The sequence below is a fragment of the Podarcis tiliguerta genome (genome assembly GCF_965153285.1).
Source record: "Podarcis tiliguerta genome assembly, chromosome: 8".
Classification (NCBI taxonomy): domain Eukaryota; kingdom Metazoa; phylum Chordata; class Lepidosauria; order Squamata; family Lacertidae; genus Podarcis; species Podarcis tiliguerta.
Window position 1 is genome coordinate 12,068,085 of NC_139541.1, and position 19,022 is coordinate 12,087,106.

The 19,022-nt window shown below is 48.7% G+C and overlaps 1 protein-coding gene across 25 annotated transcripts in view; it reads left to right on the top strand.

Moving 5' to 3' along the window:
* Positions 1-15,681, top strand: part of ARHGEF10L (Rho guanine nucleotide exchange factor 10 like) — a 154,708-nt gene extending 139,027 nt beyond the window's left edge. For all 25 annotated transcript variants that reach the window (XM_083453691.1, XM_083453697.1, XM_083453696.1 and 22 more), the window contains 3 exons: positions 2,313-2,487; positions 11,831-11,953; positions 13,898-15,681. In XM_083453691.1, coding sequence (XP_083309817.1) covers positions 2,313-2,487; positions 11,831-11,953; positions 13,898-14,424 — 825 coding nt within the window. In that variant the 3' untranslated portion in view covers positions 14,425-15,681. The remainder of the gene's footprint in view (positions 1-2,312; positions 2,488-11,830; positions 11,954-13,897) is intronic.
* Positions 15,682-19,022: the final 3,341 nt, after the last annotated feature.

Below are 19,022 nucleotides of genomic sequence, written 5' to 3' on the forward strand. Positions count from 1 at the left end.
CAAAGGTGTGCAAGCCCTTATATAGACTTTGAAATTGCCCACCCTGGAGCTCAAGACCACCCCCAGAAACATCATACGTACATCACAGAAGGGGTGTAGCCCAAGACCACCCCCCAGATACATCAGAGACTGAGCGGACTACAACAGAAATCTGAGTGCGTTGTTTTTTCTCCTGTCTGCTAGGTTACCTGCTTGGATTACCTGGGCATCCTGGCCGCTCTTTAGTTATGATAACTACTCAACTCCTGAATCCAGGTCACAGGCTCACCCAATTCATATCTTAATTGTGCCCTTGAGACAGGATTTGTGAGCAAAGAGACAATGGGGAGGTTCCCCATTTTCTTTGACCTTGCAGAGAAATATCTGAGATCAATTTGGGAGAGAGAAAATGCTTTCAGGACTTTTCTGTGGGTTTCAGACATGTGGTCTATACATATTTGTATGTGCTTGCTTGGTACATTTGTGAACATCTATTTTTATATATATATATAAGACCTTAAAATCCTTATAACAGGTGTATGGGCCCTGCCACCAAGCGGTGGCCCTGTCCTGAAAAACAAAGCAAGTTTCTAGTCCTTGCCGTTCCATGTAAAAAAGGCTGCTTGAAAAAGGGAGGTGCCCTCTGCATGGGATTTATTGGGGTTGTTGGGTTCCTGTGCTGAGCTTCAGAAGGGCTTGTAAAAGCCTGACATGTCAGAGGGGGAGAGAACAACTGGAACCTGACAGGCCGGTGAATTAAATTCTTAGGTAATTGCATCTTTGTGAGTCCATCGCTGCAGTCGGTTTGTTCTCCTGCTTCCGTTCCACTTGCTGAATAACACCCCCCACCTTTCCCTAAAAACCCCAGAAAGGATGTGCGCAGGTGGACTTCTTGGGATCTGCAACAGTGAAAATCCATTTCCCCTTCTCTTCCCCTCCCTCCACTCTTAAGCAAAAATTGAATTCTGATAGCTCGGATGCCAGCTTCTTGCTGCTGCCGTGGATTTGCAAACAAGCAATGGATTTGTGGGCGTCTCCGCTTCTGGATCTCTCCATGGCAGGGAGAGCAGAAAAGATTTGCCTGGTGCTATGGCTTGGCGGCCGCTCAAAACGGACAGGTTACCAGAGTTGGGTGAGGCGATCTAGTACACAGAGGTGACAGACCACCATCCTAATGGCGAATTCAGGCAGCTGAATGCTGATCTGTTTGAACATGACATAAGAACTTAGAAGAGGGCTGTTGGAAGCAGAGGTAGCTCGGTAGGTGCAGAGCACCCGCTTTGCCTGCAGAAAGCCCCAAATTTAATCCCCAGCAGCAATGCAGTCATTTTGGACTCACAGCTGTCCATAGAGGCGTGGGTCAGTTCTGTGTCCAGAGCAGCTATCTACCAGCTCCATCTGGTATTCAGGCTGAGACCCTACCTGCCCACAGACTGTCTCGCCTGAGTGGTGCACACTCTGGTTATCTCCCGCTTGGACTACTGCAATGCGCTCTACGTGGGGCTGCCTTTAAAGGTGACCCAGAAACTGCAACAAATCCAGAATGCAGCAGCTAGACTGGGAGCGGCTGCTGAGACCACATAACACCGGTCTTGAAAGACCTACATTGGCTCCCAGCACGTTTCCGAGCACAATTCAAAGTGTTGGTGCTGACCATTAAAAGCCCTAAATGGCCACACCCCAGTATACCTGAAGGAGCGTCTCCATCCCCATCGTCCAGCCTGGACACTGAGGTCCAGCTCTGATGGCCTTCTGGTGGTTCCCTCCCTGTGAGAAGTGAGGTTACAGGGAACCAGGCAGAGGGCCTTCTCGGTGGTGGTGCCCGCCCTGTGGAACGCCCTCCCTTCAGATGTCAAGGAAATAAACAGCTATCTGACTTTTAGAAGACATCTGAAGGCAGCCCTGTTTAGGGAAGTTTTTAATGTTTAATGCTGTATTGTGTTTTTAACATTCTGTTGGGAGCCGCCCAGAGTGGCTTGGGAAACCTAGCCAGATGGGTGGGGTATAAATAAATAAATAAATAAATAAATAAAATTCTTCTCTTGTAAAGCCATTCAAGTTGGCGGCAATCATTGCCTCCTGCAGGAGGGAGTTCCGCAGTTCTGCATAGCGGTATTTCTTGGGAGGTTGCGGACTCACTTTCCTTGAAGGCTTTTAAGCAGAGGTTGGCTGGCCATCTATCAGGGAAGTGGGGTATAAATAATAAAATGATGATGATGATGATTACAGTACAACAACAACCCTTTGCCCCTCTGCGAAGAGTATGACCGGTCCAGATGGGCCTGATCCAGCCGCAAGGCTCTCCTGACCCTGTGTTCTTCCCTTCCTTGCAGCAAACGTTTGAGGCCCACCCGGAGGAAGCAGCAAGCGTCACCCACATGATCAAGGCGGGCAGCGGCGTGTGGATGGCCTTCTCCTGCGGCTCCTCCGTCCGGCTCTTCCACACTGAAACGCTTGAGCATCTGCAGGAGATCAACATTGCCACGCGGACCACTTTTGCCCTGCCAGGTAGGCATGGGACCACCAACAGGGACAATAGCTGTGGATATTCCTGGCCTGGCAGCCAAAATTGGCACCACTGTGAAGCCATGCATGTCTGGGAGGGACAACGAAGTTTTACTCATTGAAATTACCAGAGGATCCCCATGAATTTCAGTGGGTTTCTTCCTTCCCTCCTTCCTCCTTCCTTCCTTCCTTACTTCCTTCCTTCCTTCGGCGATCACTCATAGCTGAGCATGATTGTCTTCCATAAACATGGTTTTAACAGTGAGTCCGTAAGTGACCGTTGAGGCCAATTCTGGATCCACATGTCCTTCCACAGTGGGGACGAAGGTTTACAGGTGGGAGTTGATCGTGGTGAGGGTTTGCGAAGCGTTCCTTCCTCTTAGCATGTTTCTCCCTTTTGTCCTGTGTTCGAGCATCTTCAAAGCCCATGACACCTTCGGTAAAAGCTGTTCTCCAATTGCAGGCCAGTGTTTCCCAGTTGTTGGTGTTTATACTACAGTGGTAAAGGTAAAGGTACCCCTGCCCGTACGGGCCAGTCTTGACAGACTCTAGGGTTGTGCGCCCATCTCACTTAAGAGACCGGGGGCCAGCGCTGTCCAGAGACACTTCCGGGTCACGTGGCCAGCGTGACAAAGCTGCTCTGGTAAGCCAGCACCAGCGCAGCACACGGAAACGCCGTTTACCTTCCTGCTATAAAGCGGTACCTATTTATCTGCTTGCACTTAGGGGTGCTTTCGAACTGCTTCAGGATCTGTCCTTCCTTGGAGCAGTGGGCTTGGACCTGATAGCTCCATCTCTCCTTCCCTGTGCCAAGTCAACCCAACTGCCACCACAACCGCAACCACAAATTCTTCGTTAATTTTGCTTCTGTTGCAGCCACCCTGCCCTGCGCCTTTCTTAGACCTCTCTCTCCCCTCCCCACTTTCTTCCATCTGCAAGATGGAGTAATTGTGCAATTAGGACTAAATGCATTAGCTGTTTAAAGTGTTTCATGGCTCTCCCTTTTTTTTTTTTTAGAAAAGCTTTTTTTAAAAAAAGACCCCCTTTTTTAAAAAAAGAATCGCTGCTTCTCTTCTCCTTCCCTCGGAGCGAGCGTTTTAATTTTGGTATTAATGCATATTTGAACTTAAGCTCTCTCATCCTTTTTAACTAGACAGGCCGTTAATAAAGTCTTTCTCGCAGAGAGGCCCCGGCCTTTTAAAAGCGGTAGATCTATTAGCCGGGACGGAGTCTGACGTTGCAGCATTAAGCCTCCGAGATAAAATATTTATTCTCCGTTAAGAGTCCCACCCGCCATCTCTTCCCTGAAGAGCAGGGGGCAGAAGAAGCCTTATCAGCATTGCTGTGATCTGGGTGAATCCCCTCTTGCAGCTCCCATTCATTATTCTTCAATTCTTCTTGCAAAAAGCTTGGAACTTACTGCCTTATGCTGAGTCAAACCGTTGGTCCATTGAGCCCAGTGTTGTCCACACAGACCGGCAGGCATCTCTCCAGGAGTTCAGACTGAGATCTTAACTAGAGATTGAAAATGGAGGCCTTCTGCATGCTCTACCTCTGAGATACAGTCTTTTCCTTAAAAACAAAGCATGCTTCTATTCCTCATAGTTCTGAAAGAGTCAGACCCTTAGTCCATCTAGCTCAGAGTTGTCTTCACTGGCCGGCAGGATGCTCTGCAGGGTTTAAGGCTGAGGCCTTGCCTACTCCTTCTGCATGCAGAGCAGATGCTTCGCCTCTGAGCTACAGCCCTTCCAGTGTAATATGGAATGTCTGTGGGTCTCCACCTTCCCTGTACGTTATCCTTGCAAAACATCTACTGAGCTAGACTTGTGGCTCAAGGGTGCCTTAAGCAGAAACTGCCCTAGAAATGATGGCATCAGCCAGGGCTGGGGGAACTTTTTTTCTACATTAGGACCACATTTCCTCCCAGATAACCTTCCAAGGGCTGCATGCGAGGAGTGGGCAGGGCTAGAAGGAATAGTGGGCAAGGCAGTAGAGGCAACTTTTTCCTTTGTAGAGCGGGCTTGCTTTTGTACAAAAACCTATCTCCGTCTTCCATGCAAGAGGCATCATCAGACCTCAAAGATGCGTCCCACCCAGGAGGAAGAAACTAAGGGAGGAAACAAAATCAGGGTGGTGAGAGGTTCTGGCCTGGGGAGGGTTCTGAGGACCAGGGCAGAGAGGTTTTTGAGGGCTCCATTCAGCCCCCCATCCCTGAACTTCTTCACCCTCCTTTTAATCAATTCATCGGTCAGGTCAATTGATTCCTACCGAAACCCAATCGCTTTACTGGCAACTCCCCATTTATGTGGGGGTTATGCTCCGAGGCACTATGAGTATTTTAGGCGCTGCTAATTGATCGGGCATCACATTTTAGAAAGGTTTCAAGTATTTATATATTTTTACAAGGTGACTTACGAAAGCTGGAGATGGCAGGGACCACATTCGTTCAGAGGGTTTGGGGGGACGTTGCAGGTTAGGGTGGGGGCTTCTTCTGAGCTGTGGTCACAGCAGGCTGCCGTCTAAAAGCAAAGCCTGCATTCGTCCCTCCCCCCAAGTCCCCGCTCTTTTCATATGCAAATATATGCAGGTTTAATCAGCAGAGATGTGCATTTAATCAACAACAGATTCCCTCAGTTGGATGCCTGGCCCGACTTAAGAAATCACTATATGAAATTGGTGACGCGGGTGGCGCTGTGGGTAAAAGCCTCAGCGCCTAGGGCTTGCCGATCGAAAGGTCGGCGGTTCGAATCCCCGCGGCGGGGTGCGCTCCTGTTGCTCGGTCCCAGCGCCTGCCAACCTAGCAGTTCAAAAGCACCCCCGGGTGCAAGTAGATAAATAGGGACCGCTTACTGGCGGGAAGGTAAACGGCGTTTCCGTGTGCTGCGCTGGCTCGCCAGATGCGGCTTTGTCACGCTGGCCACGTGACCCAGAAGTGTCTCCGGACAGCGCTGGCCCTCGGCCTCTTGAGTGAGATGGGCACACAACCCTAGAGTCTGTCAAGACTGGCCCGTACGGGCAGGAGTACCTTTACCTTTACCTTTATATGAAATTGGTGTCCTTTCACGGCAACCCTTGTGAGAGAGGCCACCTCGTCTGTTGAGTGGGATGGCCGGCCTCACCCTGGATGTGGGTTTTGGAGACAGGGTCCTTCTTTGCACAAGTGAGTAGTTAAAGAGCGGGACTTGCTCTCACAAGAAGCTGCAACAGCCACCAACTTAGAGGTCATTGAAAGAGGATGGAAATTGTAGAGTTGGAAGGTCACACCCAGCAATGTAGGAACCAATGCTAAAGAATCCCTGACAGACAGACAGACATCCAACCTCTGCTTAAAAACATCCGAGGAAGGAGAGTTCACCACCTTTTGATAGCCACCTCTGTTGAACAGCTCTTATTGTCCTGATGTTCATTCAAAATCTCCTTTTTGGGAGCCATTGTTTTGGTTCCTAGCCTCCAGAGCAGAAGAAAACAAGCTCGCTCTGAAGGGACACCCCTTCAGATATTTGAAGGTGGCTATCATATCACAGTGAGAGGTTTTACTTTCTTGGGCTCCGTGATCACTGCAGATGGTGACAGCAGTCACAAAATTAAAAGATGCCTGCTTCTTGGGAGAAAAGTGATGACAAACCTAGACAGCATCTTAAAAAGCAGAGAAATCACCATGCCGACAAAGGTCCCTATAGTTAAAACTATGGTTTTCCCGGTAGTGATGTATGGAAGTGAGAGCTGGACCATAAAGAAGGCTGGTCGCCAAAGAATTGATGCTTTTGAATTATGGTGCTGGAGGAGACTCTTGAGAGTCCCATGAACTGCAAGAAGATCAAACCTATCCATACTGAAGGAAATCAGCCCTGAGTGCTCACTGGAAGGACAGATCCTGAAGCTGAGGCTCCAATACTTTGGCCACCTCATGAGAAGAGAAGACTTCCTGGAAAAGACTCTGATGTTGGGAAAGATGGAGGGCACAAGCAGAAGGAGACGATAGAGGACGAGGTGGTTGGATAGTGTTCTCGAAGCTACCAGTATGAATTTGACCAAGCTGCGGGAGGCAGTGGAAGACAGGAGTGCCTGGTGTGCTCTGGTCCATGTGGTCACGAAGAGTCGAACACGACTAAATGACTAAACAACAACAACAACCATATCTCCTCTCAGTCTCCTCTTTTCCAGCCTAAACATACCCAGCTCCTTCAACTGCTCCTCATATGGCTTGGTTTCCAGACCCTTGATCATCTCGGTCACCCTCCTCTGCACACATTCCATCTTGTCAACATCCTCATTCAATTGTGGTGCCCAGAACTGGACACAGCACTCTAGATGTTCTCCAGCCAAGGCTAAACATACCCAACTTCCGCACCCGTTCATCCAAAGGCTTGATTTCCAGACCCGTCATCATCTTGGTTGCTCTCCTCTGCACATAGTCTACAAATTCATGGAGGAAGACCAGGCTGTCAATGGCTACCGTCCAGCACTGCTATTTTCTCCCTCCACTGATGGAGGCAGCATGCCTCTGAAAGCCACTTGCTGTGGATTACAGGAAGGGAGAAGTTGTCCCACCCAGGTCTTGCATTTGGCCTTTCCACTAGGGCATCTGCAAGAACAGGAAGCTGGGCTAGATATTTTAAACCAGAGGGGAGCTAACCTGTAGCCCTCTAGATGTTGTTGGACCCCAGTTCCCACTGTTCTCCACCACCATCCAGCAACATCTGGAGGGGTGCAGGTTTCTCATCCCTGAACCGGACCATCACTTGCTTTTACTTCCCCTCCAGCTACCTCCATCACAATGTTTTACACCCCTGCATTCAAAGAAGGCAGAGTTCTGATGGAGGCAGCTAGGGAGGCAGGGAAGGTGAGTGATGGTCTGGGATGGGGAAAGCCGTGGACATTGTTGGACCTTTCATCTACCTGGTCAAGGTTGGGGATTATGACCACCTATGATCCTCACCCCTGTTCTGTGGATCAAATGAGTTTTGCAGTGGGTGGGTGTCGTGTGCACTTTTATTATAAAATTTGCAAACATATATCCGTTGTTGAGCCATTATAATGAATCCCATCCACGATCTTCAATTTCAAGTAAAAGTGATTTTTTGGCTTCTGGGGGGGAAATAAAACCTTTCTAATAAACAATGAAAGGTCACCGGTTCTCATTAAAACAGGTTCTGCTTTCTGGCGCGAGCCAATTTAGCTAAAATAAGCAGATTCACATGTGCCTCTGTGTTTTCCCCCATTTTCCTTTTGCGGATCTTGCGCTGCCCCCCCCCCCGCCAAAATCATATCATTCCCTCGCTCCACTAATTGCATTAAGATAGCAGTTCTTGATAATTCCTAATTAAATTCATTGTATGAATCAATGAAATAAAACACCGTTAAGACCCAAACATACAACCGTCTCGGCGATTCCGAGAATAGAATTTGTGCCGTTAGACCAATATTGCCGAATTAATTGTTCCGGCCCTCCTTTATTTATTTGCTTTGTGAATGCCTTCCCGTGAAATGTCCCAAAGTGATTAGCCATAAAACAGCAGCAATAAAAACAGATATAAATACCATTTCCAGTCCAACACGAAGAAAACCTAGGCTAGAAATCTCCACTTAAAAGGTTTGCTGATGGAAGAATACTGCTTTCTGCCTTCCTAATTATTCAGGAATCTTCTTTGGGTGGGGACCTGCTGTTTGGTGATGAGGCAGAGATAGACCAGTTTGATCCTCATCTATATTTCCCTTCCATTACGGGTGGGGAGGAATTAAATTTGGCTTGCGTTTATGGGTGAACCTACCAGCCGATGTTAGAATTCCTGCTCCGCGATTGCAGTCATGGTTGTGAAACTGTCTTTGCACTGAAGACCACCTGGTGCCTTCAATATACAGTTTCTGGTGAATGATGAACCTCTTCCCGCCCAGCTTTCGACAGTCAAGGTGTATGTTTACAGCACTCACCTTATTTCTGTGATTATAAGTTGTTTTAAATTGATTTTGGAACCGTGCCGCAATGTTGCATTTTAATGTCGCAACCTGTCCTGGGAACTTAGGGTGAAGGGCAAGTGATTAGAAATATTATATATTATCATGTCCCATTATCATTTTCTGAAACAATACGTTGTGGAAGAAAATCAAACCCTACAATTAGGGTAAAGGTCTGTCTATTAAGACAAAGCAATTGCATTGCAGAAGACCTGCCCCCCCCCCAATCAGCTAGACTCTCTTCTGAACTAAATCAATAGGCTTTTCTGCTTATTGATGGAGCTAACAGCTTTTTATATGGATGACAGAAGTTGCCGCAACCCGGTTAATAAGAAACTAGCCTTACAGGAGAAACACAGGGGAAAAACAGCATTGCTGAAATCACACGTTGCATCCTTCCTCCAGTCTTTCATCTTCTCATCCACTTTCAGGCCAACGTTTCCCTTATGCTCTAAGAGAGACGTGGGCTTATGAATTTAAGATCTGAACAGGCTCAAGCCCATTACAGACCTAGGGCCCCGCAGACCCCAGAGCCAGACATGGAGATTGCGCATTGTGAGCCGAAATGCAGGGATCCTTTGAGATCTGCTCTCCTCCGAATTTTGCAGTGAAGTTCTCCCGCCAAGTCACACGTTCAGAAGTGCATACACTACAGGGGTGCAAAGTGTACATGAAAACTGTGTGCGTTAGTGACATACACAAAAAGTCAAGTTCTGTTAGGGGAAATCGCTTTGCAAAAGGTAATAATCAGGAGAGTGTATCTTAGGCAAAATTGCAAACCGTTAGGTGAAATTTCCTCTAAAAGCTCATGAATTCTCTCGAGGGCTCTCTTTCTCTCTGTTTGTGTATAATATCTCAAACTGACATGCAACTGGGGAGAACTGAATTAAAGATTTGAAAAAGGGGAAACAGAAATTGACCGAGGAGCTGGAATATTTTTAATTTTGGCACATAAATTTTTATTGATTTTCACAAATTTTCCTAAATTTCAATCTATCTTTTTCTCGAAATTTTGACTTCCCAGCCTTTCCTCCATGATGTTTCTATTCCCCGCCCCCATATCTGTTGCTTTATATAACATATTTTTATCAAATACAATGATCCGCTATTTCGCTTTCTGTTTTCATTCGGCTGCCGTAATTCAAACCGTACCTGTGTTTTCATTTAAAAATAAGATCGAGGAACCCAGAATACTGACAAATTTTCCCATCCTTGCCGGGGAAATGGGCTGATGGACGTGTTGCTGAATAGGAACCACCCCCTCTAACTCTTAACTTACAAACTCCCTCTCTTGTTCGATCACTTCTCCTCCGCTTCACCTGTTCCATGGTGGGATTCATGCCTGGCCTCCCTCCTGTTCATTGTTGATGCTGTTGCTAACCAGAGAGACAGGAGAGCTAATCTGTCTTGACACTCAAAACATGTTAATTTGCAGCAGTGGGTTAACCAATTGATTGTCCCCTTGGAGTGGAAAGCAATGCAGGGCTCATCTCCTTTGGCAAGGAAGGGGCACCCATGCCATAGGTAAGGTAAAGGGACCCCTGACCATTAGGTCCAGTTGTGGCCGACTCTGGGGTTGCGGTGCTCATCTCACTTTATTGGCCAAGGGAGCCGGTGTACAGCTTCTAGGTCATGTGGCCAGCATGACTAAGCTGCTTCTGGCGAACCAGAGCAGCACACGGAAACGCCATTTACCTTCCCACCAGAGCAGTACCTATTTATCTACTTGCACTTTGACGTGCTTTCGAACTGCTAGGTTGGCAGGAGCAGGGACTGAGCAACGGGAGCTCACCCCGTCACGGGGATTCGAACCACCAACCTTTTGATCGGCAAGTCCTAGGCTCTGTGGTTTAACCCACAGCGCCACCCATGTCCCCTACCCATGCCATAGAAGGAGCAAATTGGTCCATTTTTTGTTCTATCAGGCCATATTCGCACCATCCATTTAAAGCACTACAATACCACTTTAAACAGTATGGTCTTCCCCCAAAGAATCTTGGGAACTGTAGCTTGTCAAGGGTGCTGAGAGCTGTAAGGAGAACTCTATATTCCCCTTAAAGGTAAAGGGACCCCTGACCATTAGGTCCAGTCGTGACCGACTCTGCGGTTGTGGCACTCATCTCGCTTTATTGGCCGAGGGAGCCGGCGTACAGCTTCCAGGTCGTGTGGCCAGCATGACTAAGCCGCTTCTGGTGAACCAGAGCAGTGCACGGAAATGCCGTTTACTTTCCCGCCAGAGCGGTATCTATTTATCTACTTGCACCTTGACGTGCTTTCGAACTGCAACGGGAGCTCACCCCGTCGCGGGGATTCAAACCGCCGACCTTCTGATCAGCAAGCCCTAAGCTCTGTGGTTTAACCCACAGCGCCACCCACATCCCAATATTCCCCTTATGGAAGTATAATTCCCAGAGATCCCTGAGAAGTGGTGTTGACTGTTCATCTTCTCTGGGAATTGTAGCCCTGGGAGGTCTTCTTCTTCTACTTCTTCTACTTCTTCTTCTTCTTCTTCTTCTTCTTCTTCTTCTTCTTCTTCTTCTTCCTCTTCCTCTTCCTCTTCTTCTTCATTTATGCTTTTCAGATTTATACATTTCACTAATTTTACAATCATTTTAACATTTCAAACTTTGACTTTCTTCCTCCTCTTTCTGTGGTTTAAATTAAATTTATTTTTAATACCTTCTGCATATCCTAATTAACTTAATTTGCTCATTTATTCATTTGCTTCATACTCATAAAACCACAGGTTATTATAGTAATCCTGCTAACGTTCTTATCTGTTTACAATTTATCTGTAAATACTCAATAAACCATTTCCATTTTTTAAAATAAGAAGTTTGTTATCTTGATTTCTTATTCTTCCAGTAAGCTTCGCCATTTCTGCATATTCCACAAGTTTTTGTATCCATCCTTCCTTTTCTGGGACTTCTGCTTCTTTCCATTTTGGGACGAGTAACATTCTTCTCACCGTAGTAGCATATGTGAATAAGTTTCTATACAGTTTAAAGGGGGCTTCTAACAGATCTCAGCTCACAGTAATGAGATTAATTTATGTCAGGATATTTTGGTTGACTTGCCATTGGGGAAAGGGCTCAGCGGTAGAGCACCTGTTTGGCATTCAGAAGGTCCTAGGCTCAGTCCCCAGCATCATCTACAGGTAGGGCTGACTTCTGCCAGTCTGTGATGACAATATTGAATTTGATATACAATTGGCTTTCTTGTTCCTGTCTCCTGTTGCTTCATTCTGCTTGCTGGCGGGTGTCCCCTATGGCTATAGAAGTCCCAGGATGAATGGTTTGGGGTAGTTTGTGGCTAATCTACCTTTGCAGGCCAAAAATGGGCAACAGCCTCTGCTTCACCAGTTAATCTGCCCTTCCCTTTCTTCCCACAGGCCAGAAGAATGTCCGCGTCACCAGCCTTCTGATTTGCCAGGGCCTTCTCTGGGTTGGCACTGACCAAGGCATCTTGGTCCTTTTGCCTGTGCCCAGGTTGGAGGGGATCCCCAAGATCACAGGTGAGTCTCCTACTGTTGCAGCGAGGATGGGGAACACCTTTGGTCTTCCAGATGTGGCAGGGCTCAGAATCCCACCTGCCCCTGCCAGGATAATGGGAACTGGAGTCCAATCCCAGAGCCACTGGTCCTCCGTGCCTCCATTAGAAGAAGTCAGAGTTGTGATAGTAATAGTAATTTATTATTTGTACCCCGCCCATCTGGCTGTGTTTCCCCAGCCACTGTGGGCGGCTTCCAACAAAGATTAAAAATACATTAAAATGTCACACATTAAAAACTTCCCTGAACAGGGCTGCCTTCAGATGTCTTCTAAATGTCAGGTAGTTGTTTATCTCTTTGACATCTGATAGGAGGGCATTTCACAGGGTGGGCGCCACTACCGAGAAGACCCTCTGCCTGGTTCCCTGTAGCTTAGCTTCATGAAGGGAGGGAACTGCCATAAGGCCCTCGGCACTGGACCTCAGTGTCCGGGCAGAATGATGGGGGTGGAGATGCTCCTTCAGGTATACTGGACCGAGGCCATTTAGGGCTTTCGAGGTCAGCACCACCACTTTGAATTGTGCTCGGAAATGTACTGGGAGCCAACGTAGGTCTTTCAGGACCAGTGTTATATGGTCCAGTGTTATATGGTTATATGGCCCCCAGTCACCAGTCTAGCTGCCGCATTCTGGATTAGTTGTAGTTTCCGGGTCACCTTCAAGGTAGCCCCACGTAGAGCGCATTGCAGTAGTCCAAGCGGGAGATAACTGTTCAGGGAAGTTGGCTACCATCCCATCATTTTATTGCTCAGATTTTTTTTGGGGGGGGGGTGTCTCCATGTGGCCAAGTCACACGACGCATGTTGTTGGAAGGGAAGCGGAAATTTGATTTTTGCTTTAGGAGCTGGGTTGGGACAACTGCATTTGCTTCTGCTCCTCCACCCACCCTCTCATCTTATTTATTCATTTGCTGCATTTATATAATCCTGCGTTTTCCTCCCAAGGAGCTCAAGGTAGCTCTTCTCCCCCTCCTACCTTTATCCTCACAACCACCTTGTAAGGTAGGCTAGGCTGAGAGATGTAGGGATTGGCCCAAGGTCACCCAGTGAGCTCCATGACTGAGGGGGGGGGGCAGATTTGAACCCTGGTTTGTCCCAGGTCCTAGCCCAGTGTTTCCCAAACTTTGAGTCTCCAGATGTTTTTGGACTACAACTCCCATCACCCCTAGCTAGCAAGACCAGTGGTCAGGGATGATGGGAATTGTGGTCCGAAAAAAACAACTGGAGACACAGGTTTGGCAAGCACTGTCCTAGCCTGATGAGAGCCAGTGTGGTGTAGTGGTTAAGAGGGGTGGACTCATAATCTGGTAAACCAGGTTCGCGTCTCCGCTCGTCCACATGCAGCTGCTGGGTGACATTGGGCTAGTCACACTTCTCTGAAGTCTCTCAGCCCCACTCACCTCACAGAGTATTTGTTATGGGGGAGGAAGGGAAAGGAGAATGTTAGCCGCTTTAAGACTCCTTAAAGGTAAAGGTAAAGGCACCCCTGACCATTAGGTCCAGTCGTGACTGACTCTGGGGTTGCAGCGCTCATCTCACTTTATTGGCCGAGGAAGCCGGCGTACAGCTTCCAGGCCATGTGGCCAGCATGACTAAGCCGCTTCTGGTGAACCAGAGCAGCGCACGGAAACGCCATTTACCTTCCCGACAGAGCGGTACCTATTTATCTACTTGCACTTTGATGTGCTTTCAAACTGCTAGGTTGGCAGGAGCAGGGACCGAACAACGGGAGCTCACCCCGTCGTGGGGTTTAACTCCTTAGGGTAGTGATAAAGCGGGATATCAAACTCTTCTTCTTCTTCTCTAACCACTGCACCACTACTGCCCTTCTTAAAACAAATTTCTGCTATCTATGAAGCTGGTTTCTGTGTTCCTAAAAAGGCTCATGTGTTTCTCTCTCCACTGCTCAGGGAAAGGTATGGTGTCCCTTAACGGCCACTGTGGCCCGGTGGAATTCCTGGCTGTCGCTCTCAGCACCCTGGCCCCGGACATCCTCAAGAGCGACAAGGAGGATGACCCCTCTGCGGATCCTGTATCTGCCAAGGACGAGAAACCGGACAGCAAACCAGCGGATCTGGCTTCCCAGAACAGCCCTCAGATGAGGGAGCTCCGGAAAAAGGGCATTCTCCTGCAGTACCGCCTCCGTTCCACCTCTCACCTCCCCGGGCAGCTGCTCTCAATGCGAGAGGCGCCCTCCCCCGGGAACGCCCCGGAGCACACCGAGGAGGACGGCTCCGTCTACGAGATGGCCGACGACCCAGACATTTGGGTCCACAACCGGCCGTGCGCCCGCGATTCTCACCGCAAGGAAATCTCCTCCCTGGCTGTGGTTTCCGGCGGGAGAGGCTACCGGAACTTCAACTCCAACGGCAAGCCGCCAGCCAGCAGTGAGACAGACAGTACCTTGTTGATATGGCAGGTCCCACTGATGCTATAACCCCGGCCCCCTCTCATTGGCCGGCCGGCCGTCCTTCCCACAATGCCTTGCTTTGGGACACCTTGCAATGGTGTGTTGGGCTCGCCAGAGGTGGTGGCTGCATTCCCCCCGTCCCGATGGACTCATCCCCCTCCCCCTTAAATCTTTTGGGGGAAACATCTTGCCTAAAAGAGGCTTCAAATTCCTTCTCTACTCCCCCCCCCCCTCTCTCCGTCGCGATTGGAACATGCTTCAAGCCTCCCTGGTTGTTTGGAGCACACACAAACGGTATGATCGCATCTCACGTGGGGGGTTTGGTTTGGAGATTTCTGCATATACACAAAAACCGTATGTTCAAGCTGCCCCAGCTTTCTGAGTCCTTCCCTAGCCAGAGCGCTGAGTGGGCTGGCTCTCGCAAGACCTTGCGGGGTCGTCCGAGTTCCTACGGGATCTCACTCAAGTATCCCCAGGTTTCCGGAGCTGGTGTGCCAAGAAGGCCTTGCCTCCCCAAGGAAGGCAGAGAGCTCAAAAACTCTTTTTGCACTGGGGAACCCAAGCAGACCTGGAGCAAAAAGAGCTTTCAAGGTCTCTGCCTTGCTTGGGGGGAGCAGGCCGAAGTTGTATGCCAGTTCTGGGGCGCTCTTGCGAGATCTTTCAGGGACTGTGTGACCTTCTTGGGAGAGCTTTCCTTCACTTCTGGAGACAGCACCCTGAGAGGGCCTTGAGCAGTGCAGAAGGAGCTTTTAAATTCTCTGCCTTGCCTGTATTTATCTTGTGGGATTTCAGCCAACTGGACTTCAGTGGTTGAAATTGTGCGAGTTAAATATGTTTGAGGTGCGGTCACACTGTACGAAATAGAGAGATTTTGTTTCTTTGCAGTTCAAGGGGCTGTGTATTCCGACTCAGAGCACACCCACTGAAAAGAATGACGTTCACTTCAGCGGGTCTACTCTGAGTAGGAGACAACTCCGGACCTCTTATGCGCAGCCGTTTCCCATACTTACAAAACGAGCTTGCGGTTTTAAAAAAGAACTTTCCAGACGGCATAGGACTTGGCGCCCTCCTTGCGGGCTTTGGAGGTGGGCCAAAATTCCCCCCACTCCCCCCACTGAATCCTCTCCCCCCCCCCAATAGCGGCATGAGGGTTTGTGTATCCATGTGTGAATATATATATGTAATATTAAAAGCCATGTACATTATTACGTTGTATAAATAAAATATGTATATAGCGTGGGGGCATCTCAGGATGCCGGAATAAAGGTGTTTGGAAAAACGAGAGAGCAACTGCACTGGAAGCTTTGACATCTCCTTGACAGCTGGTGTGTCTGTTCCCACCGGACTCGGATTAGAATCCCGCCAGCTAAGCAAAGTGTTTTGTCGTACGATGAGATGCGGAGACATTTCTCAAGCAACGCTGGAAGTGCCCAGTGGCTGGGTGCCCTTTGGGAGAAGAGATGAGCTGGAAAAAGTGGAACTCGGTTTTGTGGGGTGCCTACGATGGTCCAAGCTTACCTGACCTCACAGGTGGCAAACCCTGCCCCTCTCTCCGGGTGGTCCAACTTTTCATTCCAAGTGGGCCGCAACAGTACTTCGACAGAGAACCCATGGGCCGCACGCTGGCTTGTGATGCGGGGCATGTGGAAGGGATGCCAAAATTTGAGGACAACCCCCCCCCCCAGAGCAATTACACTGCCTTTCCAATGCCCAGTGCCTCGCTTACCCAACTTTGGGAAGGCGAGGAAGTTAAGGGCAATAATGGCAAGTGGTGGCAGAAGTTAAGGGCAGTGAAGGCGAGTGATGGAGGAAGTTAGGGGCAGTAAAGGCAGGTAGTGGAGGAAATTAAGGGCAATGAAGGCAAGTGATGGAGGAAGTTAGGGGCAGTAAAGGCAGGTAGTGGAGGAAATTAAGGGCAATGAAGGCAAGTGATGGAGGAAGTTAGGGGCAGTAAAGGCAGGTAGTGAAGGAAATTAAGGGCAATGAAGGCAAGTGATGGAGGAAGTTAGGGGCAGTAAAGGTAGGTAGTGGAGGAAATTAAGGGCAATGAAGGCAAATGGTGGCAGATGTTAAGGGCAGTAAAGGGAAGTGATGGTCCAGTTCAGGGATGGGAAAGCTGTGGCAGCCCCAGCAGCACAGCTTATGGTCCAGAATTATCAGAAACTTAGTCTAGCAACATCTGGGGAGCCCTGGACAGCTGCCCCTGATCTCCCTCCTCCCCCCAAAGACAGGGAGGACAAAGAGGATATGGAGTGCTGCCAGCAGTCATCTTTACTGTCGTTGTTTGTGTCCCCCGGGACGGACGTCATATGTGTGCGTCTGGAGCTTCTCGGTGTGAAAAACAGCCGGGGAAATCGTGTTTTAAGAGCTGCGGTGTAAAGCTCCCTGGATTTATTGTGGGAGTTTCAGTGTGCATCTGTAGATGTTTACTCAGAAGTAAGCCCCGCTGAGCCGACTCCCTCAGAGGTGTGTTTGGAATTGCAACCGCAATGCATAAAATCTGCATAAATTTGTACAGGTGGTGGGAAAATGAGCCATTCTTTAAGAAGAGAGGAGGGCTTGCTTTCTCTGCTGCAGGTTAAACAGGTGTCCTTTTGGGGGTATGTAGTTCTCTCTTGCACACAGGAGGGGAGCTTTCCTTCGGAAGCTGGCTTTTGCACACGGCTAGCTTTTTAAATTTGTAATGGAAAGGTATCTTAAAAGAAACAAAGAAAGACCCAAATTAACTGACTAAATGTCGTAGCCCATTTGTTATTGTGCTTATCTTAGGTAAAGGTAAAGGGACCCCTGACCGTTAAGTCCAGTTGCGGATGACTCTGGGGTTGCGGCGCTCATCTCGCTTTATCGGCCGAGGGAACTGGCGTTTGTCCGCAGACAGCTTCCAGGTCATGTGGCCAGCATGACTAAGCCGCTTCTGGAGAACCAGAGCAGCACACGGAAACACCGTTTACCTTCCCGCCGGAATGGTACCTATTTATCTACCTGCAATTTGACGTGCTTTTGAACTAGGTTGGCAGGAGCAGGGACCGAGCAACGGGAGCTCACCCTCTTGCGGAGATTCGAACTGTCAACCTTCTAATCGGCAAGCCCTAGGCTCTGTGGTTTAGACCACAGCGCCACCCGCGTCTTACCTTATGGTATTTCTACCCTAACCTCTTTGGCTAAAAGGGGTCTCGAGGTGGCTTATGCAAATAGACTCATAGAAGGTAAAAGGGCAAAGGTAAAGGACCGCTGGATGGTTAAGTCCAGTCAAAGGTAACTATAGGGTTGTGGCACTCATCTCGCTTTCAGGCCGAGGGAACTGGCGTTTGTCCATAGACAGCTTTCCGGGTCATGTGGCCAGCAGGACTCTAGCGCTTCTGGCGCAACAGGACACTGTGACGGAATTCAGAGCACATGGAAATGCCATTTAACTTCCTGCCACAGCGGTACCTATTTATCTACTTGCACTGGCGTCCCTTAAAACTGCTCGGTTGGCAGGAGCTGGGACAAAGCAAAGGAGCTCACCCCATCATGGGGATTTAAACCACCAACCTTCCGATCGGCAAGCCCAAGAGCACAGTGGTTTGGAGCACAGTGCCACCCGCGTCCCTTGCAGACTCATAGAACTGTAGAGTTGAAAGGGACCTCAAAGGTCATTGAGTCAAACCCTCTAAAATGCAGCTAAAGAATCCCTGAACGATGGCCACCCAACATCTGTTGAAAAATTCCAACGAAGGGAAGTCCATCACTTTCCAAGGGAGTTTGTTCTACTGTCGAGCAGCTCTTACCACCAGAAAGTTCCTCCTCGTGTTTATTTGGAATTTCCTGTCCTGTCCTTTGAATCCATTGGTTCACATCCTGCCCTCTGGGACATAGAACCATAGAATGGTAGGCTTGGAAGGGACACCATGGGTCTAGTCCAACCCCCTGCAATGCTGGAATACTGGACTTCGATAGGTCACTGGCAGAGCTCAGGAGAGTTTGGTACAGGGCTAGCGAAGGAGCAGGGCAAGAGGTGTAGCGATGGGTGGAAAAGGAGGCTCCCCAAACTCGATGTGTTTATGTACAGATGAGTAAGTGAGAAAACAGGCAGTAATGGGATGAAAAGAGGGTGGTGGTGGGGCTCTGAGCTAGGAGAGAATTCCTGTGTCGGCAAGCGAGGCAGGTTTTTATTTTTTGTTTAAATCAGCTTGTTAAATCCATCCCAAATCCGATTTCTCGATAACTCCAATTTCATTTTCATTTTCGCCTTTCAATTATATTCCCGGCAACTCAACCTTGAAATGGGGCCATCTCAGCCGCTGCCGCTGCCTGCGAAGGCCCTATTACGGCTGGTACACGATTTCCGCAGCTTATTTTTTTCCTAATTAGACATTAAATGCATGTAACGCTTTCTCCCTTCCTTTTAAAAAGAAAGCTGTTTTCGGCTCCAGATAAAGTTGTCGTGCTTTCGCCGCGCCTCGGATCTTGGCTTGATGCTCCGGCTCGCCAATTTTGGGGGTGTTTGAATGAAAGGGGGGAAGAGAGAGAGAGGAGAAGCATTGTAAGACAAAAATAAAACTAAAAATACACGCAAAGCTCCCCCCCCCAAAAAAATTATTTCCTTCATCCACATGCCACTGCAAAACCTGTCAAAAGAGGGC